The sequence below is a fragment of the Apus apus genome, chromosome Z (genome assembly GCF_020740795.1).
Source record: "Apus apus isolate bApuApu2 chromosome Z, bApuApu2.pri.cur, whole genome shotgun sequence".
NCBI lineage: Eukaryota > Metazoa > Chordata > Aves > Apodiformes > Apodidae > Apus > Apus apus.
The window spans coordinates 52,484,614-52,510,670 of record NC_067312.1 but is presented as its reverse complement, the minus strand read 5'-3'; the positions used below and the strand labels follow the sequence as shown (position 1 = coordinate 52,510,670).

The window sequence follows — 26,057 nt, the reverse complement described above, 5'->3', positions numbered from 1 at the left end:
AATGGACCTTAAAGTTCCTCTAGTTCCACCCCCCCTGTGTGGGCAGGGACGGCTCCCACTGGACCCGGTTGCTCCAAGCGCCATCCAACCTGGCCTTGAACACTTCCAGGGATAGGGCTTCCGCAGCTTCCCTGGGCAACCTGTTCCAGTGTCTCACCACCCTCATGGTGAATAATTTCCTCCTAATGTCTAACCTAAATCTTCCCTCTTCCAGTTTCAATCCATTACCCTTTGTCCTGTTAGTACAAGGTATTATAAAAAGGTCCCTCCCCAGCTTTCCTGTAGCCCCTTCAGGTACTGGAAAGCTGGAAAGCTGCTATGAGGTCTCCCTGGAGCCTTCTCTTCTCCAGGCTGAAACAACCCCAACTCTCTCAGCCTGTCTTCGTAGGAAAGGTGCTCCAGCCCTCGGATTGTCTTCGTGGCTCCAGAACTGGACATAGCACTCCAGGTGGGGTCTCATGAGAGCAGAGGGGAAGAATCACCTCCCTTGACCTGCTGGCCATACTTCTTTTCATGCAGGCTAGGACATGGTTGGCTTTCTGGCTTGCAAGACATTGATGACCTATGTTGAGCTTCTCATCTACCATCACCCCCAAGTCCTCCTCAGGCTGTTACCCATCCATTCTGCACCCAACCTGTGTTTGCTTGGGATTGCCCTGACCCAGGTGCAGAACCTTGCACTTGGCCTTGTTGAACCTCATCTAGTTTGTGCAAGCCCACTTCTCAAGCTTGTCAGAGTCCCTCTGGATGGCATCCCTTCTCTCCATCTCTTCCCTCATAGGAGAGGTGCTCCTGTTCCCTAGTCATCTTCATAGTCCTCCACCAGACTCTCTCCAGTAGCTCCTTGTCTTTCTTCTTGGGAGCCTGGAATTGTACTGAGCAGCACAGGTCCTGCACACAAACATGGGCACACATACATCTTGCACAGCAGAAGGGTTTTCCATGCAGAGGTGTGTGCTAGTGAATATTGGGGTGTATAGCAGGAATCATACTTTGCAGGTGTGGAAAGAAAGGAGGTGCAGTTGGGCAGACCCTGCACTGGCGTAATGTGTCTATGTGCTCGAGACACCTAAAGAGGGTGATCCCAAACACTCAAAAGGAAGTGGAGCAATAAAGAGATACATCCCAATCATTGGGGGGAAATGGTGGGAAGGGTTTCTCGCCTCAGCACGGGGTGATGTGTGCACAGGGTTTGGGGCCTCTCGCTGTAGAGACTGTAAAAAGAAGTGCTCCAGGTTCTTTGATTTTGAAAACCATCACTTTAGAAATGTGAATGTAGAACATGCAGGTGGTATAATTTATTTTTGAAACACTGATAAAGGGATGTCTCAAGCACTTGAGGCTGATAACAGTAGCTACTTGGTTGACGTAAAACCTGGTCCAGAATTCCCCAGTCATAAAAAGTCCTTGAACATCTAATAGTCTAAAAGCCTTAAGATGGAATATAGAAGAGCAGTAAACAAAAAGAAGAGATTAATTATTTCAAGGAGTCTTTCATGGAGTACTGTTTTATTTATTCTCCTTTCTGCTGAAGATTACCAGTCCCAGCAAGGTGGAAGGGGTAGAACACAAGGTCCCAGACTAGAGAAGACTGTAGATCAAATTCAGTATATTGTCAAACACCTGTAAACTAAGAGGAAACTGTTGGTGATTAATTATATTAAAGAATTTTAGTGGACAGGTCTAAAAAGAGATTATTAGCCTTCAAAAACTGTTAATAGTGAAATAATAGTGGCAACAAACTTAAAATTACATAGCTTAGACATTACAGCTCTCCTTGAAGGAATATACTGTTAATGGTTGAAGGGACTTCGCCAGTACTTGTTGATAGTGGATGCTGTCTGAAAATGCAGAATTATTTTTGCATTTACAGGCTCAGAATAGGTCAGAGTCAAGATAGGATTCTGTTTTTAAACTGTGATGTAGAAATACACCACAAACCTCTTTAGAAATCATCATCCAACTTAACCTGAAAAGCAACAGATCAGTTTAATTAGTGGTACATTTCTCTGTAGGTAACACTTATATTGGACTGTTATCAGTCCTTTTGCTAGGGTAAATATTTTGGTTCTTCAGAAAAACAGGTGTTAAAACTGAGAGCAGTAGAAAAGCTTTGCACCAAGGCCTGTGTGTGGCTTACTTGCAACTTTTTGAAACTTGCGTTTGAGAGGTTTAAGGCAGTACTAAAAATAATTCTGCTGTGAGGCTTACTGAAACCTTTTGTTAACACAAAGTAAAATGCACAAATAGCATTAATTCCTTTTGATTTTGGTCAGTTCACATGTCTGTGAACTGTCATCTTCACATCTACCAACAAAATAATTTCAAGAGACCAGTAGCAACTGTAGTTAAATGTGATCTGTGTGGCCTGAAAATATAGTAGTATTTTAAGAGATGGTATTTTCTGGATTTGGATTGAAAGGTTCTGGAATTTTAGACACTGTTTGAAGGTCAAGGAGAATGGAAAACTAGTCTGCTTTTTAAAAGCCTGCTTTGCATATATGCAAAGCTACCTGCTTTGTCAGAGGGAAAGTAATGGTTCTAGTTCAGGCAGGTAGGTAACTTGGAGTAAGCAGACTCTGAGCAGGCTGACTTTGTCACTTCCTTTTTCTGTGCCCTTTTACTTTTGCTTCTCAGTTTATACAGTTTAGAAATGCATGCAGCAGTGGCTGACTTGGAGAGGTTTGCTTCTAACTATACTAACATTATTCATGAAGTTTTAAAGACAAGCTTATAGGGAGGTCAGAAGTGGTCTTAACATCTTGAATACTATTTTGTTTTAACTGGGAGCGGTTTTTACATATGCAGTGACAGGATGTCCTGCTCAGAACCATCTCCAAGAAGAGGTTGGCTTAGAAATGGAAAAAGCAAGCAGTGGTTCTGTTAGATGTGAATCTAGCTGCTGTGATTCCAGGTTTCCCTCAGTGATACAGGTGATGTGCTCTCTCACCTACCTTTATATAGCATCTAAAATCTTGCAAAAGTCTCTCTCCATTTTCAACATGAGGTACTGAGTTGCTTACATACATTTAAAATATTTCAAGACTGTTGGATAAAAGACAAGATTAAATGAAAACAGTCATCATAGATGCAGATAACTGCAGATGTTTTCAGCATGAGGAAATAATTAATTCGCCTCATATAAACCAAATAATACCTATTACTTTATGGCTGGATCTGTATAACTAAGCCTAATTTGTCAAGATAGTAATCAAAGGTTGAAATTCCAGGTTATATCTTATCTACCACAGCTGGATTGCATAGCCCTATCTGCTTTCCTTGAGGAAATGGGAAATGCTATTTTTAATGAGCTTAGTCATGGCAGGCATCTTTGTGTTTTTGCCACTTCAGTTTTGTTCTAAAAGGCAGTGTAAACTACTCTCTCAGGAATCCTGGTTGTTGGAGTTAAACTAGAAAAAAACATCACTGCCATAGTTTTGCAGAGCAATAGTGGAGTGAAGGCAGAGACTAGAAATGTCTTTGACAACGTGGGATAGATTCTTGACCACCCTGTCATGACTGTTATACCAAAACATTGTTTCATTATGTGTAATAAAACCTAAGCTAATCTCTGTTAAAAATAGGGAAATCTTTGAAAAGGTGATGAATTTTTAAGTTTCCTAACAGTGGGATGTCACGGTAGCCTTTCTTTTAAAAATGTACTGAAAGAAATGAAGTGCAATATAAAAGGACTGTGAGATTAGATGTCAGTTTTTCACACTTGTGTAACAGCAAACCAGCAGGGGAATTGATACTGCTCTGTATGAGTCAGAGATGAGCAATCCCTATGCATTAAATCTGGAAAAAGTTTACTTCCCATTAAATAGAAGTAAAAATCTGACATAATATTAGATTTCATACCAAATGGATGGTACTTGCTTAAAATCCGGCTATTTTCAGAAAGAGAAAACCAGAAAACTATAAATAGCTGGTCTGATACCCTCTACTAACAACTTAGTAGTTTCTCTTTTTGGGGGACAGGACATTTGGGCTATTTTGGGGGAATTATTGATGTATTCTTTTTCTCAAAAATGTTTTTTCCAATTGCTAAATGAAAAAATACCTCACACTAAAAACAGCAGGGCAAAAGAGTATACATTAAAAATTATTAATTACATAGTTTAATAATCTACTAAACAAGCTGTAAAATTGCATTAGAGAAAACACTTGTTACAGTAACTGTTGATATTTCTTGTAAAAATACTGAGTGTCTGGCATTTCAATTTTCAGAACTTTTTTTTTTTCAATATCCGCCAAATTGCCCGATTCTAATAATTGTCCTTATTTCTCTACTTGTCTCCTAAAGCTGTTGCCTAGTAAGACAACATTTAAATTACACATTAGGAAGAATTCTTTAGTGTGAGGGTGGTGAGACACTGGAACAGGTTGCCCAGGGAGGTTGTGGAAGCCCTCTCCCTGGAAGTGTGCAAGTCCAGGTTGGAGGGGACTTTGAGCAACCTGGTCCAGTGGGAGGTGTCTCTGCCCATGCAAGGGGGTTGGAACTAGATGATATTTAATGTCTCTTCCAACCCAAACCATTGTATGATTCTATTGTTGTAATATTGAACATGTTTCTGTACTTTGGCCTGTGAAGTATGGAAAGGTTTAGAAGTCAATGTTTAACTCACGGTAGCTCACCAAAGTGTGTTTAACAGAAACATAAACTAACTTGAGCAGAAGCTTTCTCTTTTTGTTCACAAGGTCTGTCAGTGGATGCATCTTTCAGCAGTTTTTCCATTGTGTTGTTTTGGAACATGAGAATTTTTTTCTTTCATTTATGAAGGCATTGATAATTTTCCCACTTACACAGAAGTTTTCATCTGAATAGGGAAAAGTAATTTTACTGTTTTAATTACACTTGAGCTTCATAATACTTGAATTTTGTTTATAGAGGATTTGTATATATTATTTATAGAAATAGAGGTATGAAAAATAAGTGAATTTTAAGGAAAAAAGTATTAATAAATCTGTCATTTTCTAAAATCTTCTCATTTTAGGTACAGTAAGGTATAACTTGTCTGTTAACGATGGATGAGTTAGTATGTGTCCACATTTCTGGGCTGCACTTCTGTGAGCTGATCATGAAGCATACCATTTACTTGCTATAAAGATTATTACTAATGCACTTTTTCCCCCACCTCTGTCAATCCAGGAAGTGTATTTCAAGAATCTTTCAAAACAGAAACAAAAGGAAGTCATGGAGAAGAATGGAAACAACCAGAAACTTCGTGTTTGTGTTGCTACTTGCAACCGTGCTGATTATTCGAAATTAGCTCCCATTATGTTTGGTATTAAGGCAGAACCACAGTTCTTTGAGCTGGATGTTGTAGTGCTTGGTTCCCACCTGATTGATGATTATGGGTAAGGTGAATTTTTATATCTCTGCCAGTAGTCTGTTTTCTGGGTGTTAGCAAATAACATCCAGGTTATTGAATGTTATTGCTAAATAACACCAAAAATGCAGTCCTGTTTGTTCACTTGATTTTGACCTTTCAGAAAGAAAAGAATACAGGATAGAAGAAAGTTTTCTGAGTTAAATGCACATAGGGAAAAAGGAAGGTCTATGAAGGGTAATTGTAAAAGGAGTTTGAATTGTAACACAGTTTACGCTACAAAAATCAGAGCTACTTCACTCAGTTGCATGAAACGGATTTACCTTTTAAAAAAAAAAAAGTTGCCTGACAAGTTACTTGTAGGAATATATGCTGTGTTCTACAGTAGTGAGCAGAATTGAGATTGCTTCTTTACTTAACGTGGAGCACTTTACAGTCTTTGCTGTCTTTGCTTATCTTGCAGATAGTGAGATTTTCATTTGTAGAATCTGAGTAGCAGAGTGGATTTAATGAAAAATAAATCTGATTTAAATCAGTGAAAAAATGTAATCTTTTGAGTAAGATAATTAAAGTGTCAGATGGGTTGTGGACAAAATTTGAAACCTCTGGGGTTTTTTTCTCTCTTATTCCAGCCAGAGTGTGCAGACTACTTAAGTTAGGTTTAGTGAATGTGAAAGACAATCTTATACAGACATATGATCTTTCATATTTCAAGGATGTAACTGTAAACAATAATCGTTCTCAGACTTGAAGGAATGTTTTAATTTTCTCATTATGGACTGGAGCTTATAGTAGTTGTGGAAAACACTTCTTTAGTGGCAAAGACTGTTTCCTCTGAATGCAAGGCCTGTCTGTGCGGTGATTTCTTAAGTCTATGATTATGTAAGATGATGCAATTCAAATACAGAACCTGAAAAATGGATGCTAGCTGCATGATGTTTATCTTGAACATACAAGCTTCTGCTTTGCATCATATGTGTTGTATTTACATACCTGTCCAGTAAAGTCAATATATTTGTGAGGAGTCAACATAACTTTCTTGAAATTAAATCATGCCATACCTGTTCTCCTGAAAGCTCTGCAAACACATGAGCAAAAGGTTTGATTTCTGAGGGTTTCCAGAACATGTTCAGCAAAGCTTCTCACTAAAGTTGTCTAGAAAAACTTAATGCTTTAAATATGAGGGAGGACCTCCATATGAATGAGAACATTCTGTTAAAATCTTAAAACCTAGTTTCCTCAGTGAAGGAGATGTGGTAAGTGGGCCTTTGTTCAAACCCAGTACAAGTACTCTAGTATACAGTTACTTTGTCAAGCTGTGTTCCTGTAGAACCAAGTTGTATTTACTCTAACTCTTTTCCTCTTACCTTCAGTAACACCTATCGCATGATTGAACAAGATGACTTTGATATTCATACAAGACTGCACACCATTGTGAGAGGGGAGGATGAGGCAGCTATGGTGGAGTCAGTGGGCCTTGCCTTAGTCAAGCTACCAGATGTCCTGAACCGTCTGAAACCTGACATAATGATAGTTCATGGGGACAGATTTGATGCTTTGGCCCTGGCCACCTCTGCAGCCCTGATGAATATTCGCATTCTTCACATCGAAGGTGGGGAAGTCAGTGGGACCATTGATGACTCTATCAGACATGCTATAACCAAACTGGCCCATTACCATGTGTGCTGCACGAGGAGTGCAGAGCAGCACTTGATAGCCATGTGTGAAGACCATGACCGCATCCTTTTAGCAGGCTGTCCCTCATATGACAAGCTTCTCTCTGCCAGAAATAAGGACTACATGAGTGTTATACGCATGTGGCTAGGTAAGCAGTCCACCTTTTATGATTGTCATATGACTTTCAACACTAGACAAAGTCAATAACTAGGTTATCAGTCTGCAGGATCTGTTGACCAGTGGCTCTGAGAACAGTACAGGAGAGGAATAGATGTACTTGTCACTATTAAGTTTAAGTTTACTTAACTGGAGGTAATTATGAAGCATAAGTCTTTTTCTTCTCAAAAAACTAGTATATTTGATAATAGTATATAGTATTTCTTTCTTTCTTTCTTTCTACGTTTTTCTTTTGATCTGTGTTCTACCATATATAGTTGGAAAGCTAAAAATCTGTCCTAGTAAACACATCTGATCCTTTTGCCAAAAGAAAAAAATAACTCCTTGGAGGGGTAATTTCTCAAAGCTAAACAATTTAAAAACAAAACTGTTACAGGAACAGATTATTTTTGTGTAAATGATATATTTAAATAGAATCAGAGTTATTCAGGGCTAATCTAAAAATATCAAAGGGAATTTATATAGTGAACATTATTTTGAGGAATGCAGTGCAACAGGGCAGCACACAGCAAAGGCTTTTGACTTACAGATAATTCCTGTAAGCAACAGGGATTTGTGTTTGTTTTTTATGTTTCACAAAGCAGTCTCCTCTGTGGCACATTAACGTGTAGTTGAAAGCTAAAATCTTATATCAGTAGGTGATATTCTGCAGATACTTTTTTTAGCCAATGTACTAAAACATTGTATGACTGACTCTTTTATAGCAGTGGGAATTAAGTTTTTGCTTGAGGATGGAGAACTGACAGAAAAACTGAACAGCTTCAGGACTTTGATGTTATTCCGGCTTTACACTGGTATGAGAACAGGCTCTGACCCTGGCACAGTGTTGTAAAGTCTTAGATGTAGACCTGCCAGTTAGCAGTTTGTTAGGGTAGTGGTTTCTAAAGTTACAACACTTGCTTAGAGAGGCAGATAACAAGCTAGATGCTCCAGGTCGTCCCTTGAGTTTTATTTTAACCTTGAAATTTATGTGTTAGATATCCTATTCAGATCCTTCACTGTTCAGGCTTTCACACTAGTAGTTTCAAAATTATGTCCTCCCTTGATTTTACTATCCTATGACAATAAAAAACTTTTCTTGGGCTCCATTTGGACAGGTGAAGATGTCAAAACCCGAGATTACATAGTTGCTCTGCAGCATCCTGTAACCACAGATATTAAACATTCCATAAAGATGTTTGAGCTGACGCTAGATGCACTCATCTCCTTCAACAAGAGAACACTTGTTCTATTCCCTAATGTGGATGCAGGTGAGTAAAATACCTTCATGACTGAGGAATGCACAACAGATTGTCAAGCATACATTGGTTCGTATGGAGTGCCAGAGCATCCAGCCAGATGGGAATAGCTGGATGGTCTCAGCATCAGAGGTGCATCTCTGTTCACATTGCTGGAGGATATTTCAGCTTTTCAGTGTGGAGAGGAAAATGAAGGGAAACCATGTGACATGTAGAAGCAATACTAGTGCTTCTTACGTGAACTAAACACTACAAGAAGGGCTTTTGCAGTGGATTTGGGGATCAAACTTGGGCTTACATACCCAGCTCTGTAACTTACTCTGTGAGGATAAAAAGAGAACAAGAACATAGCAGAGCTGGCAACTCAATGAGCAGCTATTAGCTTCTTTGTGTGCTTGGACTCTCAGATTAACAGTAGAACTGAAGCATATATTCTACCTCTTGTTTTTCTGCAGGAAGCAAAGAGATGGTTCGGGTGATGAGGAAGAAGGGTATAGAACATCATCCCAACTTTCGGGCAGTAAAGCACGTCCCGTTTGACCAGTTCATTCAGCTAGTTGCTCACGCTGGCTGTATGATTGGTAACAGCAGCTGTGGTGTCAGAGAGGTGGGAGCATTCGGGACACCTGTAATCAATCTGGGGACACGTCAGACAGGAAGAGAAACAGGTACATGTTTGCTTAACTATAATTTCTTCATGGTTCTGAGGCTCTTGTTCCACAGGAACAATGAATGCTTGAGAGACTATCTTGCAGGATCAGGGCAACAAATTTTTCACCCATTTTACAGCTTCACTGGCTATTCCAGTATCATGTTAGTGCTGCTTGTGTGTTTTATGTAAGATGATGAGGCTTTTATCTAAATAGAAGGTAAAATTTGTCTCAATTTGCAGTGGATTCCATTTAGCAGAATACGCAACTAGTTGTTTTCTTCTGCAGCTAGTCTGGTGCTTGACATGTATTAAAATTTCACTTAAAAATATCTTTAAAAACTCTTTACTACTGTATTGTGGTATTTCATAGGTGCACAGATATTACACAAATAGCCACTTACCTCCTGTTTCCACTTGTGAATTTCAGAATTAATAATAATATTCTGTTGAGGGCTAATACTCTGCTCTCTAGTGTTTTGTAATGCATGACAGCTTATCATAGGAGTCACCATTGCTTTATTGGGATCAAGAGAAGGCACAGAACTGATGAAGAGTGATGTCAGTCTAGCTGAAGTCTTTCTTGCTGAGAGGAAACCAAAATAATTATTTCATTTCTAAATCATTTCCTACCCTCTAAGGTAATTTGAGGAGTAGGCCTGTCCAATTACATTAACGTTTGTCATCTAGGTGAAAATGTTCTTCATGTTCGTGATGCGGATACACAGGATAAGATTCTGCATGCTCTACAGCTGCAGTTTGGTAAACAGTATCCATGGTAAGTACATTCATCCTCCTTCATTGCAGGGTATGTTGAAGCAATAGAGTAAAAGGCATTTAATCCTGAGGTCATGATATTTGATTGGAGTGCTTTTAGTGCACTAACTTGAAGTTACAAATTATTTTTCATTTCACATGTCTCATTCAGAATAATAGTTCAATACACAGTATGCAGATTAGTATTTGTAGAGCAAAATATTACTGGTAATATTTTGATATAACTAGTAATTTAACAGCAAACAAAGTCAAGAGGATAAAATTCCTATGTTAGCTTAGACTAGCATGATTAAGAGAGCTTGTTCCATAGCAACAGCAGCAAGACATCCTGTCTTCCTACCTCTGCTTGTGCCTGAGGGACACATTCCTTTATATAGCTGGATCAACCTTAGGCATGACAGGTAGAAAGTCCTGAGTGCAAGCTTCCAGGGGAGCTGCAGGATTATAGCAAGATTTTTGTTACTCTTCAGCCATTCAGTAGTGAACTTCAGTTCTTCCACGTGTAAGTTCATAAAAATTTCAAGAGATAATATTTGTCTAAGTAAGGACAAGACTCAAAAGTATATTTCTTGATAACCTCAGTAGCGTAGTAAAACTGTTTTCTCTAATACTAAATGTCTGAAACCATATTTTAAAACCAGACTGATGCTTGAAACTCATGAAGGTACCATCAATATAGTGTCATCTGTGTGATGAGTACATCTTGTCTGGACATGTAGCACACACATAGACTTTCTGTCATTTGTGAGCTATATTATGTGGGTCCTTCCAATGAACTCTTAATTTACTTATTTTTTGGCATAATTAGCTTTCCAGTTTTATAGATTCTATGTTTCATGTTCCAAAATGGAGCTAATGCCCAACTTGCACAATCTACTGTTTGATCTTCAAACTACTAACACTATGTACCATATCCCATGACAGACTCAACTAGTGTGAGCAGTATTTTCCTAGTAGACATATCATGATTTTGTCATGACACAGTGCTACAGCCTTCTGTCATATGAAGAACTTTATAGGTTGCAGTGTTATTTCAAATTAAATTAATTTTTTTTTTCATATTCTAGCTCAAAAATATATGGAGATGGTAATGCTGTTCCAAGGATTTTGAAGTTCCTCAAATCTATTGACCTCAAAGAGCCACTGCAGAAGAAATTCTGTTTTCCTCCTGTCAAAGATAATATCTCTCAAGATATTGACCATATTCTAGAAACACAGAGTGCTCTGGCTGTGGATCTAGGTGGAACAAATCTCCGAGTAGCCATTGTCAGTATGAAGGTAAATATTCTGTTGTGCTTTTAGGTATTCTGCAGACTACTTAGGGCTTTGTGGTTTTGTTCCTACAGTTGCTTGTGATCCAAAAAAGCTGCAAAAGAAAGCAGTCCTATGGGCTTTTGCTCTTGAGGGGTAAAGTAGATTTTCCCTCATTTGCTGCACCTCTCATACAGTCCTGATGCAATCTGCCTGTGGATTTGCTATTCTAAGGCTGCTGTTAAACCAGCAGAGCCCATTGCTGGTGCAGGATCTTAGCTGCTCCCTCTCAGTGGGAAGTCATACAGGCCTCAAAGAAAAGGCTAACTTTCAGATGAGTTGGTTCCTTGTAAAAGCTGATTCAGTTTACCCGGTAACTTTTTATATGTCAAGCAAAAAAAGGAAAGGATCTAAAAGCAGTCTTTTTACTTTCCCACTGCTTTACACAGCCGTGTAATGGAGCAACAATTAGCATCTAGCACAGCAGATACTCAGGGAGAGTGATGGGATCATGCTGGGTGGGTATAGGATACAGAATTTTTAATCTCTTCTAACAAGAGAAGAACAGCCAGTAATCAAAATTCTCAGTATCTTCCTGCATAGAAGCACAATCAGTAAGACAATACCGAGCCTCAGCCAGAACAGTGTTCATTGTAATGCGTCACACCAGAGATACAGACCAGTTGGAAAGAGAATGAGGAGAAAAACAACGGTAATTATTGCAGACATGGAAAACAGATAAAAGTTGAAGAAACTAGAATTGTTTAGTCTAGAGAAGAGGAAACTGACTGGGGCATGGGAGTGGGAAGCCTTCAGCTATGTAGAAGCCTTTTCCCTGAAAAGAAAAAACAGATATACTTGCACATGAACAAGTAGTAAAGTATTAAAACAATAGAAGGGAAGATTATTTTAAAGTTTTTCTTATTATGCATCTTCACTGTCAATGCAAGAGAAGGCTGGACTAGATAGTCTGGAAGGGTTTGGTGTCTTCATTGTCAAAATATCAGTAACCATTTTAAAAAGGTGTCTTAAAACCAGCTGAATTATAGTTTGTTGATCTTGCATGTGAAAAGAGTGGTGAATTTGAGTTTTATGATGATCTTAGTCATGATGATCATAATCAGAACAGGTAGAATTTGATACATACACTTAAAATTCACAGACTTTAAAAATTGAGTGAGTTTTAAGTCTGAAGTGCCAGTCTTACAGTAGAAGTAATCACTTTGAAATACTGTGTGATTTAATTAATGGTCTCCATGCTTAGAAGTTCCTCAACCCGTATGTCTGGTAATGGCACAGCAGGAAGCTTTCCTTTGCCTGTATCATATCACTAAGAAGTATGCATTGCTTGTATAGTTCTGCCAGTAATAGACAACGTATTAAAAATGTTTGACAGCTAACTTAAAAAGATGACAGTTTATACTTGGCAAACATAACAAAAAAATCTTAAAAAACAGCAAGGGAGGCTACCAGATGGCATCAGTGTCAGTCTGGTGCCAGATCTCTTGCAGAGGCATCATACAGTGAAATAAGGAAATACACCCATGACCATCGTCTAATTATCAAGAAAAATGAAAAAAAAAACAAACCCACAAAATTTTAAATTTGTGAGCTTCAAGTTTATGGGATAAAAATTACTTATTGGTGGTCTTAAAACATTTGAAATCATTCTTAATCCAGGTTGGTAAATGACAGGACAGTTAAAACTGAAGAATTTTAACTCATTTAGATACCAGTCTTCCTGCCTGGGACTAGGGGGGAAGGAGAGCCCCATAAAAATTCTAAATTCTGCAACACCTAAAATACGTGAATAAAGCTCATGTTGAGTAGTCTTTGGCTTTTATTCTCATCAGTATTGGACAACTACTCCTACCATTACGTTGCATACTTTCAGATGACTAATGAGTTAGACATAGTTATCCAGAAAGAAAAGTAAAATGCCCTCAGAAAGATAAAGTGCTATGTGAATTGACCTGATGTGGTTCAGAATTTCTGCTGTCATTTAAAAGGAGATGTCTGGCATATCTTTAAGGTCTTAACTTTTTAAAATACAATTTTATTAGAAGTAAAATTGACACCCCATTTTCTGCCAACACTTTCATAATAAAATTTACACAACACATGTAAGCATTTAACAGGGAGTGGCAGAGGTGACGGCATGGTTTCCTTTTCATTAAAAAAATGAATTTTCAACAGCTCCCTTTAAAAGGTGTCTTCTGATAGTGTTTACTGCTGGCTTCCCTTCCAGAATAACTGCCTCTGATTCTCCACCCACCCGTAACCAAAATGAGGAAGAAACTATCATTAAATATCCCCAAACACTATTGCTGATGTGAGGCTGAGATGGTGGGATCTAAGAGTAAAACCATTGATGTGGTGGAATTTTCCAAGTTGTTTTTGGAGCAGTGACTCAGCCATGTTGCATATAAACTGTCTTTGTTCCTCCTTTTTGCTTACTTCTATTAATAAACTGCTGTTCACCTAGATGCATTGTAGAGTATTGGGTATTTCATAGGGAGAGCATATTTTCTGCAGTTTCCTGGCCTAATCCTGCAATATTAACATTACATTATTTCCTTAGTACCCACAGATTCAGGCACACAAAATGAATGCTTTCTTCCAACTGCCTGACTCTTAGGGCTGAAAATAATCTCTTCCTCCTGGAACCTCCCTCCCCATACATCATACATCTCAGTAGACAGTACTCCAGAAATACTTCAAGTGACTCAGAAGTATAATTGTGTGCAAGTTATTTCTGAAGGATAGTCTGTGTAGCCATGGAAAACTTCAATGTAGTCAAATTAAAAACATTTTAGGCTTCAAGCATTATGGATTTTCTTAGCAATTGCTACTCTTTTTTTTAACACTTCATAGTATTGAGCTTAAGTTCACTGCTGTATCATAGTTTACTCCTAACAACAATTCCAGTAGCTTCTGTGAGATTTCCTTACACAATTCATGTGTTCCTTAAAATAAGTATTTTATTCCAGACAGGGGAGGTTGATCACAAAAGCAGAATGTAATGCCTAATCTTGCAAACTTGTCCCCCAGACTTGTCAGGAATCTTGCACTGAAAAGCCTGTGGGACCAAGATCTAAGGCACGCATCCATATTTTTTTTTTAAAGAGAGACTCTATTTTCAAGTTGACCTCTGGTTTAAACTAAAGAGAAACTTCATCATGAAGTATATTTCTATAGGGCGTATTTTGTTGCTTTTAATTTCTAGGGTGAAATAGTTAAGAAGTACACCCAGCTCAACCCTAAAACTTATGAAGACAGACTAGAATTAATCCTGAAGATGTGTGTAGAGGCTGCATCAGAGGCAGTAAATGTGAACTGCAGAATTTTGGGAGTAGGTAAGTTAACAAATACTAACTTTGCCTTTTCATCTAAGTTTCATGGAATGAAACCACTACTTAGTTCTTTAGAACACCTTTCTAAAAAGACTCTTGAGTATTTTAAACTCTTAAATTATATTCTTAACACAAAAACTTCTTTAAATGTCTCTGAAAATGAGAAGCTGACTATAAAGACTGACAATGCCCCAGTCTGTAACAGCCATGAGAGCAAAGCAAGCTGCTAAGTTGCTCTCTAGACTATAGATTGCTTTCTAAACTGTATCTAAAATGTTAAGTTAGTTTCAATTTTGTTGGTTTTGTTGGGGTTTCCTCATGCAAAATATACATACTATAAACAGCTTTATGAAAATAAGAGAAAAGTAAAGACTATCAGTCCCAAAAAACAGTAGCAGCAGTTACTGAAATTATTTTTCACTCCTACAAAACACAAATCCTAAACCAAAGGACGCCTAGATCTATAAACAAATATTATATAGAGGTAGTTGTGAAAGCTATCTACTTACCATTATTAGGCAATATTTAAGTTATCTTTTTGGAACTGATAGTAGAGAAAAGAGGATGAAGTTACAGGTTCTGCTAATTCCCACAGTGATGTACATCTGTTAAAGAATTCTGGCATTTAGAAAAAGCAGACATGTTTTACTAAGCTATTGCTGAGTTGCCTACTAAGTACTAAGTAAGATTTCATTGCAATAAACATTTGGTTTTTAATCAGTGTCCAGTTCTGGAGCCCCCAACATAACAAGGAGATGGAGCTCATGGAGAGGGTCTAGAGGAGGGTCATGAAGATGATCCGAGGCCAGGACCACCTCTCCTACATGGCCGAGAGAGTTGGGGTGGCTCAGCCTGGAGAAGAGAAGGCTCCAGGGAGACCTTAGAGCACCTTCCTGTATCTGAAGGGGCTACAGGAAAGCAGGGTTGGGACTTTTTACAAGGGCTTGTAGTGAGAGGACAAGGGCTAATGGATCAAAACTGGAAGAGGAGAGATTTAGATCAGACATTAGGAGGAAATTCTTAAGTGTGAGGGTGGTGAGACACTGGCACAGGTTGCCCAGGGATGTTGTGGAAGCCCCATCCCTGGAACTGTTCAAGGTCAGGCTGGATGGTACTTTGAGCAGCGTGGCCTAGTGGGAGGTGTGCATGCCTATGCAGGGGGATTAGAACTAGATCATCATTTGAAGTCCCTTCCAACTCAAACTATTCAGCGATTCTATGAAAATCCTTGGGAGGCCTTCACAGATAGACAATGAGAATGTCATTTCGTTAAGGAATTTTGTGACAGGTTCTCAGATTATTTGCTTTTTACAAAGTGAGGTTTTTGGGGATCCTACAGCTTTGATGTTCAATTCAGCTGCTATTCTTACAGCTTTTGTGCTGCTTTCTATTATAAGGTTAACCCTGAGACTCTTTTTCCCCCCTGAATATCCTTAGATAACGGACACAACCATATAATACCTTTACAGGAATAATAGATAAAAATTTCAAACTTTGTTCTTTATACCTAAGTATCTCTATAATTGAGTGGCCTACTTTTCAAAGGTCCTGGCAGACTTCATGAACTTTGGAAGCCTTTCCAGACAGAGAAAACTGGTTTGGCTAATTGTGCCTATTACTAGCCGTTATTCCATTTGGTAGACAAATCTTTGAACACAGGCTTGATTTTTCTGGCAAACAGTGTAATTTTAAGTAGAAATTTCTACTCGAAAGTCCAGTGATTATTTTTAGTCATTATAAATCTTAAGAGTTACAGAAAATTTCAGGAACTTACACAGTTTCAGGGTTTGAACAATATGTTTAGTACAGTTTGCTACTGTACGTCTTTCCTATGTGACTAAAGAGAAATTCAAGTATTTGGTAACTTCACAGAATCAAAGAATCACAGAATTGTCAGAGTTGGAAGGGACCTCTAGAGATCATCTAGTCCAATTCCCCCACTAAAGCAGGATCACCTAGAGCACATTACTCAGGACTGGGTTTTTAATATCTCCAGAGAAAGGGACTCCACAACCTCCCTGGGCAGCCTGTTCCAGTGCTCTGTCACCCTCACCATAAGTTTTTCCTCATATTTAAATGGAACTTCCTGTGTTCCAGTTTGTGCCCATTACGCTTCATCCTGTCACTGGGAACTGCTGAAAGGAGTCTGGTTCCATCCTCCTTGCACCCACCCTATAAATACTTACAGGCATTAATAAGGTCTCCCCTCAGCTTTCTCTTCTCTAGGCTAAAGAGTCCCATCCTTCTCACCCTTTTCTCATAAAACAGATGCTCCAGTCCCCTGGTCATCTTTGTTGCCCTCCACTGGACTCTCTCCAGCAGTTCCCTGTGTCTCTTGAACTGGGGAGCCCAGAACTGGATGCAGTATTCCAGCTGTGGCCTCACCAGGGCAGTGTAGAGGGGGAGAATGACCTCCCTTGACCTATAGGCCACACTCATCCTTATGCACCCCAGGATTCCATTGTCCCTCTTGGCAACAAGGACACACTGCTGTCTCATGAATAATTTACTGTCTACCAGGACTCCCAGATCCTTCTCAGAACTGCTTTCCAGCAGGTCCACCCCTATCCTATGTCGGTGCATGGGGTTCTTCCTCCCCAGGCGCAGGACCCTACACTTGCCCTTGTTGAACCTCATTAGATTTTTCTCTGTCCAGTTCTCCAGTCTGTCCAGGTCAAACTGGATGGCAGCACAGTCCTGTGGAGTGTCACCAGCACTCCCAGTTTGGAATCATCAGTGAACTTGCTGAAGATACAGTCTGTCCCCTCGCCTAGGTCGTTGATGAATATGTTGTCAGGGTATTTGCTGCAGTCTTGCCTGAAGTCATAACATTAGCTCTCTGACTAACACTAACCATTACCCATCTAGTTAGTCAAGCTATTGGGTGAATTGTGATTAAAGCAATGGAGTTCTATTAATTGTCTTTGTAAGTCAGAAATTGCACTGCCTACTTAGAAATTCTTATTTTAATGTTCTGCTTCAAAGCCTGGCATTAGAAATAAAAATACTTGTCATCATGCATATTAAAAATGGATCTTTTACTTAAAGTATTACACTGACTTTGTTTTGATTTTTCCCTTCTGTATTTCTGGGACTTAGGTATTTCCACAGGTGGACGGGTAAACCCCCGAGAAGGAATTGTGCTTCACTCTACAAAACTCATTCAGGAGTGGAGCTCTGTGGATCTCAGAACTCCAATATCTGATGCTCTGCATCTGCCAGTCTGGGTGGACAATGATGGAAACTGTGCTGCTCTAGCAGAGAGGAAATTTGGACATGGAAAAGGAGTAGAAAATTTTGTAACGCTTATCACTGGTACAGGTGGGTGTGTTATAGTTAAGTGAAACTCAAAGTCAAAACACCAGGACGATCATTCAGAGGCTCAGTTGATCTTAAAAGCATAAACACCACCACTGTGCCTGGAAAACCCTAATACATTGCTCTCTTAAACCAAAATTCCTTTTGCCACTATATCTATTTGATTCTTGTAGGGTACTTTTTTATTTATTCAGGCAAGTGAAACTGTTTGTGCAGTATAACCTTCCTGATAAAATAATTTCTGCTGACAGAGCTATGCAGGCAAACTCTTTTCAAAATAAGGAAAGTACATCATTAAAAGATCTCTTCTGAAATGTGGAATTTTAAGGCCATTTGAAAGGTTAGTTTTGTGCATTTAGAGCATGACTCATAAGCTTAAAAGATCTGTCCTCAAACTTCAGTACCATCCCTAGGAAAGGAGAAGCATTACATACCATTTTGATACATAAATGAATAGGAGGGAGCTATAAGCTTGCTTATAAGGTGTGCCAAACAGGAGAGTTCAATAACTAGTCGTTTCTGGTTTCCAGCATGGAGGACCACTAATGCATATATTTTATCTTGTCTGTATTAAAATAAGCAAATACCAGTGTCCTGCAGAATAAGAGCCTTTGAAAACTGCACTTTAATTGTTGAAGATTTTGTATCTTTGCAGGAATCGGAGGTGGAATTGTTCATCAACATGAACTGATCCATGGCAGTTCTTTCTGTGCTGCTGAGCTTGGGCATATTGTTGTATCGTTAGATGGACCCGAGTGCCTGTGTGGTAGCCAAGGATGTATAGAAGCATATGCTTCTGGAATAGCATTACAGAGAGAAGCTAAGAAACTGCATGATGGTATCTACATACTTTATTTTTGTAAGCATGATGACTATAAATTGCAGTATAGGAAGAAATTTGCAAAGATGATATTAAGAAAAATAGAATTGCCGTATTTTTATGGGAGGAGTCAAAAGTAGGTGTACAGGCAACCAGGTAAGATTCCTGTGTATGGCCAGGGCAGGACCTGCCACAACCTGTGCAGTACAATTGAGTTCTTTTTCAGTGATGGCAATACCCAGGCAAAACTGTATTTGGAACCACTGGTCTGAAAATTGCCAGAAACATGTAGCAGAGTGTAGTCTCTTTAAGTGTACTGTAAGGTAATCTGACAAGCATTCTGTGAGTTTGATTTCACAGTGATTGTCTTTCAGCAATAGCCTCTCAGATAAGCTTGAGAACATTTATACTGTATTTTTTTAACTTTTGGGGCTGACAAGAATAGTGAATTACCATCCTGTAACTGTTCAAGTTTGATGCTCTGCTTCAACAAGTAGTTCCCTGAATAATGTGGATATGACACTTCAGTCAAACTCAGGGTTGAACAGGTTCTTCAAGATTCAGGCTTCAGTGTGCACATGAAATAAATATAAGGTCACCCTCCAATTACTGGCTTAACCATCCCACCATTAATTTCTCTTGGTTTTCTCTCCTCCTCTTCAAATAGAGGATCTGCTTTTAGTAGAAGGAATGTCGATGAAGAATGAGGAGGTTGTTAGTGCTGCACATCTCATTCAAGCAGCTAAACTTGGGAACACAAAAGCCAGCAGCATTCTCAGAACAGGTAAGAACATAGCCCAAAGTGTGTAACCCTCCCATTATGAGATTTTTGGGTATACAGAAACAGTAATGCAATGTGACACAACAAACACAACCGCATGTTGACAACCTCTCTCTGTAAAATTACTACTGGTAATGAAAGGTTAAATATAAATGTGGGAAGAAAGGTGAGTAGAAGTGTGTATTAGAAGTTCCTGTTCCAATGAATGAGAAGATGAAAAATGTCTGCAATGATCAGTTTGTATAAAGTGAGGTCTCGACATTCTCATACTGGAAATTTTGGATACATTTCTTTGTAGAGAAGTGAATGGCTTGTCTGAGTAAGCAAAGGCAATTTAGATGTTACTTTATATGGGATATTTTACTGTTTTGCTAGCTTTAAAAAAAAAATGGTCCTTGTTCTCATACATAGCTGATAGCACTAAGATGGTAGAATCATGCTTTTCCATTTTCTTTTAGCTTACAAGAGTGGTAACATATTGCTTTGTCTTTCACATCTGTATCATTGGATAATGCCTTATTGTGCAATAAAATTGTCTCTTTTTTTCTTTTACTTCTGAAAGAAAAAATGATATTGTCTGATAACAAACTCAAAACTGTCTGCCACATGGAATAGAATAGATTACTGACAGTGTCATTTGCTGCTAACAGACCTATTTCAACAACTGATGCTTGGACTGCTTAGAGTATTCTGCTTAATTTATTTTTATCTTTTCAGCTGGGACAGCATTAGGCCTTGGAGTTGTGAACATTCTGCACACCGTGAACCCCTCTCTTGTGATCCTTTCTGGAGTTCTAGCTAGCCACTACGTTAATGCTGTCAAAGATGTGATACATCGACAGGCTCTGTCCTCTGTTAAAACTGTGGATGTGGTTGTCTCAAATCTAGCAGATCCTGCTCTTCTTGGAGCTGCTAGCCTAGTACTGGATTATACTACACGTAGGATATACTAGGAACCTGGAAAAAACACAGAAATGGACTATTCAGATTCCTAATGGGTGGAGGGAATACTTTGCCCAAAATTTTTCTTTGATGAGCGCAGCTACTGAATCAGAGTAGTGTTCTGAATAGTTAGTGACTAATAGGGGTATGATCTTTTGTATTTGTATTTCCTAAATTTCATCTGACTTCATAGTAACTGTGCAATTCTGTTGTTTTTAATCACCTCTGTTGGTAAGGCCATATGTTGCTTTTAGTGCATTTGAATTATTTATGAGCATATCTTGATGCATGGTGCAGAATATATGTATGGTTTGTCAAACCATGGCTATCATTTGGGGATCCACATCTCATTTCCTGCTTGGGTGAAATGAGAAAAGTCTACAATGTGACCAGCTGCTCAATTTCCAGGCTTCTACCCACAAAGTAAGTATGATGTAATCATTAATAGCAGGTGGTAATTTCAGTGGGTAGAAACAAGAGAAGTTGCCTGTACAATCAAAAAGGCTGCATCTTAAAATTGTGGTTCATGAAGGACTTGGTGGAGGCAGTTACTTATTACATCATCTTTAGTTGGCAGAACCTCATTTTAGAAGCTTTGCATATGAAGGAAAATGAGCTTACAGCCTGCAGAGCTGTCCAAGCAAACTGACAAGTGTAGCATTTAGCATCTCTGTCTTCTGGCTACGGCCAACAGTAAATTATTTTAATTTTATTGTTTGGGGTTTTCTCAAGGGACTTAATCTACTGTTTTGTCTGCCAAATTAGCAGAGAGGGAACTGCTTATTCTTTGGTAGCCGGTTAGCTGAAATTCAGCTCTGTGGCATGTCTGAGCCTCAAGACTACCTTTCAAGACATCTGCCCACTGCAGGAAGACTTAGTGCATCTCCTCAGCAATTCTGGTTGCTGCGGGTACACTCTTGTCTTGCATTTACCCTCAGTTCACAGGATGGAAAGTCAAATCTGAGCCTCACCTTCAGCTTCCAGACATCTGGAAGCAACCAGGTGTCAGGTATGTCAAATACCAGTGAAGGCTTTCCTAGGTAAACCTAGTCCTTGATGTATAACTCGGTTATATATCTGTATCACCCAATTGCTTTTTAGCACACTTTCGAGATACTGTAGCAATGACAATAATTGGATGCAAGGAGAAACTGAAAAACAGACCCATCTAGCTGATCTGCTATCCCAGAAAGAAGAGACCTGTGGAGGAACAGTCACAAAACCATCCTCTGTCCTGCAGTTCATGGTCTATTTTGACACCTAACTTGGCCACCACTGATGGTACTCTTAGAAGGCCAGTAATCTACAGAATAAAAGGGGCCTTGAACTTACCCAACTAAAATGAAGCAACCTTCTGCAATCAGTGCTCTCTGATATACAGTAATCTTGGGCTGAAGACCTCCTGGTATAGTGAGCCACTCTACTGGCTAATGCTGGGATATAATCCATGAGTTGCCTTCACTTCATCCTGTCTTTAGCAAGGAATGCTTACTGACAACTCACATCTTCATAGGAGACTTTAAAAATACCACCAGGTCATTTTGATGTCTCCTGGGATAACTGCACAGCCTCTATACCTTAGTTTTTCTCAAAATCTGCAAATGCTGGGTCTTAGCCGTTTCCAAAGTTGTAGCAGGCTTTATGTCACATGGGTTCTTAGTTCCTTTTCCTGTGTGCCTTGGTTTACTTGGTGATTCCCAGTAACTTAAATACCAGAGCAGTAGCTCTAAGAGCAGGTCAAGCTGGCTTTGCTCTATGGTGATAGTAGCTCAGGTCAGGAGTAATAGTAGTGAGGCTCTAATACAGAAGCTGTCTGTCATTTGATCTTTCCATCCTCTAGCATCACAAGGAATGCCTGACTAAAAGTGGGACCAGGCTTTTGCTTTCCTCCTGAAGCTAGGATATTTCTGGTATCTCAGACTGCAGGTATGATTTTCCCTAGCAGGTCAAGGGAGGGTGTGGGGATAGAGGAAACATGGAAGACTGAAAAACACTTGAAAAGTTTACTTTGAATGTCTTTAATGTCTAGTCCTGTTACAAAAATGGTTCTTCAAATGCTTTTGAAAATGTATTTTTCTGTCAACTGGACAAGAAGCTGCTGTGTATGTGCAAGTGGTACAGAAGTCCTTGCAGTTTTCCCTGAGAAGTTTGTGGGTTTATAAAATAAAAAAGAATTTTAAAATCATATTTAAAGCATCATAGTGATTTTACTTGTTTGTTTCTCCTTCCTACCCTGTTCAGAAACCTCCCTCATGCTTCAGGCACTTTATTGTGGGCCAGAGACTTTATGGACACTATTTCCCAACTGTATCCAGTCCCAAGGGGAGCAAATACCAGATGTTTACACATTGGTAGTACTGTGCCATTTGGGTACTTGACACTGGCCCTGTGTCCTTTAGAGCAACCCATACTATGAAAATCATGGGTTCCAATGGGGGCAAAGCAGCTTTTATATCCATTACTGGGAGAGAAGAAGGAGACTGCAAGAACAAGACAACAGCTGAATGTCCTTTCCACGGCAGTTGTTAGCATTTCAGAGGCAAAGAAGCAGTACTTAAACTGCAGAGTGCCAAAAGGTTGGAAAGTGACTTAAAACTGGAATTCTTAATGCTGTAGCATATCATTCACATAACCAATGTATGTCCTTTATCAGTCCCTGTACCACATTGCTCCTCATCCTTGCATCTGATGGGGAAAAAAAACAAACTGCTTTGCCCGTTACAGCTCTGCCTAAGCATAGAAACCACCACCCCAGGCAGGACCTGGGCGGGACCATGAGAAGACCAACTGAGTTGTAGCTTTTTACAGAGCATTGCTGGTGCTTTTTGAGTGGTCATCAGTACAGCATCAAGGTTTGGAATTTCTTTTTGGTCTCCTGAGCAACAAACTTTAGTTATTCAGTAAATACTGAATTTTGATTCTTTCATCTGCCATCTAGACATTGAAAATAAACAAACACCTCAGCCTTCTGGTGGTGTTGAAGCGCTGTCCTTTGTCCATCTAAGTGCATCAATTGCCGTATTACCAATGGAGGCACTCTTAAGTTTGTATCACAGAAAATACATCACAGGTGCAGACAAGTTGATACTGTGAATCTGCATCAGCAAAATCTGATCACGGTATCCCATTCAAATGGTGTGGAGAGCTTAATGGCATTAGCAAGGGTAAAACACTTGGACTCTACACCCCTTGGACCATGGCAGATAATTGTTTTTAGAAAATGGTTTCTTCAAAAGCACTTTAGAACTTGTGCTTTGGCAGCTGAAATGTAGGTGCTAAGGCCATTTAGTACAATTTTTATAGACTGGCACCAAGCCCTGCTTACTCTAATTTGAAAGCAGATGCTTTGCACTGTGGGCACATGATGTGTTTTAGTAACTAAAAATTCTCATGAGATTCTGAAGAAAACAAGGCCAAATTTTTCTTAAGCCAGGTTTCAGTAGCACTTGCGGGTTGGTTCATTTGGCAAGTTCACACAAAGCAAGATCAAACCTTACATTTCACAGTGGTGCCCAAACCACCCACTAGTTGTGCATGGCATTTTGGTATAAAATCAGAAAAGAATGACTGCTCTTTCAAATTGAGCAAGGCAAGGAGAAGTGATAGAGCCAGTTCTTTCTGCTGCTGTCATAATTGCAGGAAGTGTTTCTGCAGGTGTTCTGAATACTAGGTCTTGCAGCCTGTTGGGTTTTTTGCATGAAACACATTACATAAATATTTTAAATGCAAATACATTGTGCCAAACTTGTGCTTAATTAAATGGAAAGTGAATTAAGACTGTATTTTGAAGAAACATCCTGATTTTTTTTCCCAAGATTCCTTTATTTTTAACTTCACATGCCTTAACTTTTTAATTTCACATGCCTGCTGTAAGTGTGGACACAGCACTTCTATAAAAGCTAGTAAGATTTTACTTCATCCATACCTCATGCCTTCAACCAGGTAGAATTTTTGCACATAGTAACCAGCTGTGACCAGTAAACAGCCACAGAGGAAGATTGTGTGTACCTGTAGCCAAAGGCATTGCAACACTAATCTTACGTGTCAGTGACAATTGCATCACTGATGCAAGACCCAGGAAACCCTCCTCTGTTGAACAGCGTTGAATAGCCCTTCCTTTCTTGGGAACACACCAAGCAGACAGTCAGATGACAAAGTTCTCAGTTATCAGTAACCTAACATCTGAGGATCCTGCAGACCTGGTGCAGCCCAAAAACACTACCACCCAGTGCCACAGTGTGCTGCTGCAGCACCACCCTTCTGAGGAACAACCCTCCCCATGTGACAGGCACTACTGAAGGAATCCCCTTTTGGCAGTAATGACACCCACCTTGTCCATTCTGAAATACAATAAACTATAAATTTCCCTCTTTACCAGCTGCTCAGAAAATAAGCATCAGCAAGAAACAAGAGAAGCTACAGCATGTTAGTTTATGGCCACTTGAACTGTTGCCCACATTCCTCAGGCTAAGAGGATGAAGCTGCACTGCTACTGTTTTCAGGCTCTCTGCTTTCTAATGAAGCCATGACTGTCTCTTCACGCCCCTGCTCTACAAATGCTCATTAACTTTTCAGACTGGCTGGCTTCTGGCTGCCATCTAATGACAAGCTAAACAAAGCAACTTCTCTATCACAATGATCATCTGTATCAGCAGAAGTCTGCAGCTTCTCTCTCAAGTGCTTCTGCACATAAGCCCCTCGGGTTCTGTTTGAAGGATAGGAAGTTTCAAGTTTTTCTCCTGCATGTCAAGGAAACACTTTTTCCACTGTGAGGGTGACCAAGCATTAGCACAGGTTGCCTAAAGAGATTGTGTAGTCTCCCTCCTTGTAAATCTTCAAAAGCTGTCTGGAATCGATCATGGGCAACCAGCTCTTAAGTGGCCCAGCTTGAGAAGGTGATTGGACCACATGACCTCAAGGTCCCTTCCAAACTCAGCCTTTCTGGGATTGTGTGACAGTACTGCTACAGGAGGTAGGGAGGAGACAATGAGATAGCATGTCTGAATATAAAATAAAGACAGAATCTACAAAATCTCAACCCAAGAGCTACAGGAGGTAACCAAAACACACAGAGCCACTTAATAAGTGTTCCAGCTAGACTGTGTACACACAAAAAGTTGCAGACATTGTTAGCCCCTACAAACCCAGGTTATAAAAACACTGCTTTAACTTCAACCATTTTCTGGGATTGTAGCTCAAACCCATGTCCTTAGCACAGATAAAAAGTTCTGTGAGACAGGACAATGTGATGGTTAATAAGTTCAATAACTTAGTGTGCAGGAACCCCTCTAATCTGCTGATCTGTCAAATTACAGTACATATTAACATTTTAAACATTATGTATTTAATACACTGGAGCTTTCTTTTTACCAATTCATTCTAGAAACCTTTTTTTGTAGAGGGTTGAGTTGAGTGGAAGGAAGTTTTCAGTCAGGGTGAATGCATAATTGGGCAAGGCTAGCACTGAGTATCAGTGTTCCATGGACTTGCTCTGTGCTTCAGCCCTACCAAACTTACCTGGGGTATTCCTGTGCAGTTCAGAAAATACTGTTCCTGCTTTAATCTTCAATAGAATTAAGCTTCCAAACCTGTCATATGTTATCATTTTCATCACCACTCATCAGTAGCTTGTAAATACACTCGCAAAAATTAAAACGGCTCCAGTCACTATAGACAACATCAACATTCAGCTTAACTACTGCAGCCCAAGGAGCAATCACTTACTCAGTATTTTGTCCACC

General features: G+C 39.4%; 1 protein-coding gene across 3 annotated transcripts in view; it reads left to right on the top strand.

Moving 5' to 3' along the window:
- Positions 1-22,503, top strand: part of GNE (glucosamine (UDP-N-acetyl)-2-epimerase/N-acetylmannosamine kinase) — a 32,280-nt gene extending 9,777 nt beyond the window's left edge. For all 3 annotated transcript variants that reach the window (XM_051643000.1, XM_051643001.1, XM_051643002.1), the window contains exons 2-12: positions 5,153-5,361; positions 6,707-7,158; positions 8,285-8,437; positions 8,881-9,093; positions 9,765-9,852; positions 10,919-11,129; positions 14,329-14,458; positions 17,555-17,776; positions 18,429-18,611; positions 19,261-19,377; positions 20,092-22,503. In XM_051643000.1, coding sequence (XP_051498960.1) covers positions 5,153-5,361; positions 6,707-7,158; positions 8,285-8,437; positions 8,881-9,093; positions 9,765-9,852; positions 10,919-11,129; positions 14,329-14,458; positions 17,555-17,776; positions 18,429-18,611; positions 19,261-19,377; positions 20,092-20,327 — 2,214 coding nt within the window. In that variant the 3' untranslated portion in view covers positions 20,328-22,503. The remainder of the gene's footprint in view (positions 1-5,152; positions 5,362-6,706; positions 7,159-8,284; positions 8,438-8,880; positions 9,094-9,764; positions 9,853-10,918; positions 11,130-14,328; positions 14,459-17,554; positions 17,777-18,428; positions 18,612-19,260; positions 19,378-20,091) is intronic.
- Positions 22,504-26,057: the final 3,554 nt, after the last annotated feature.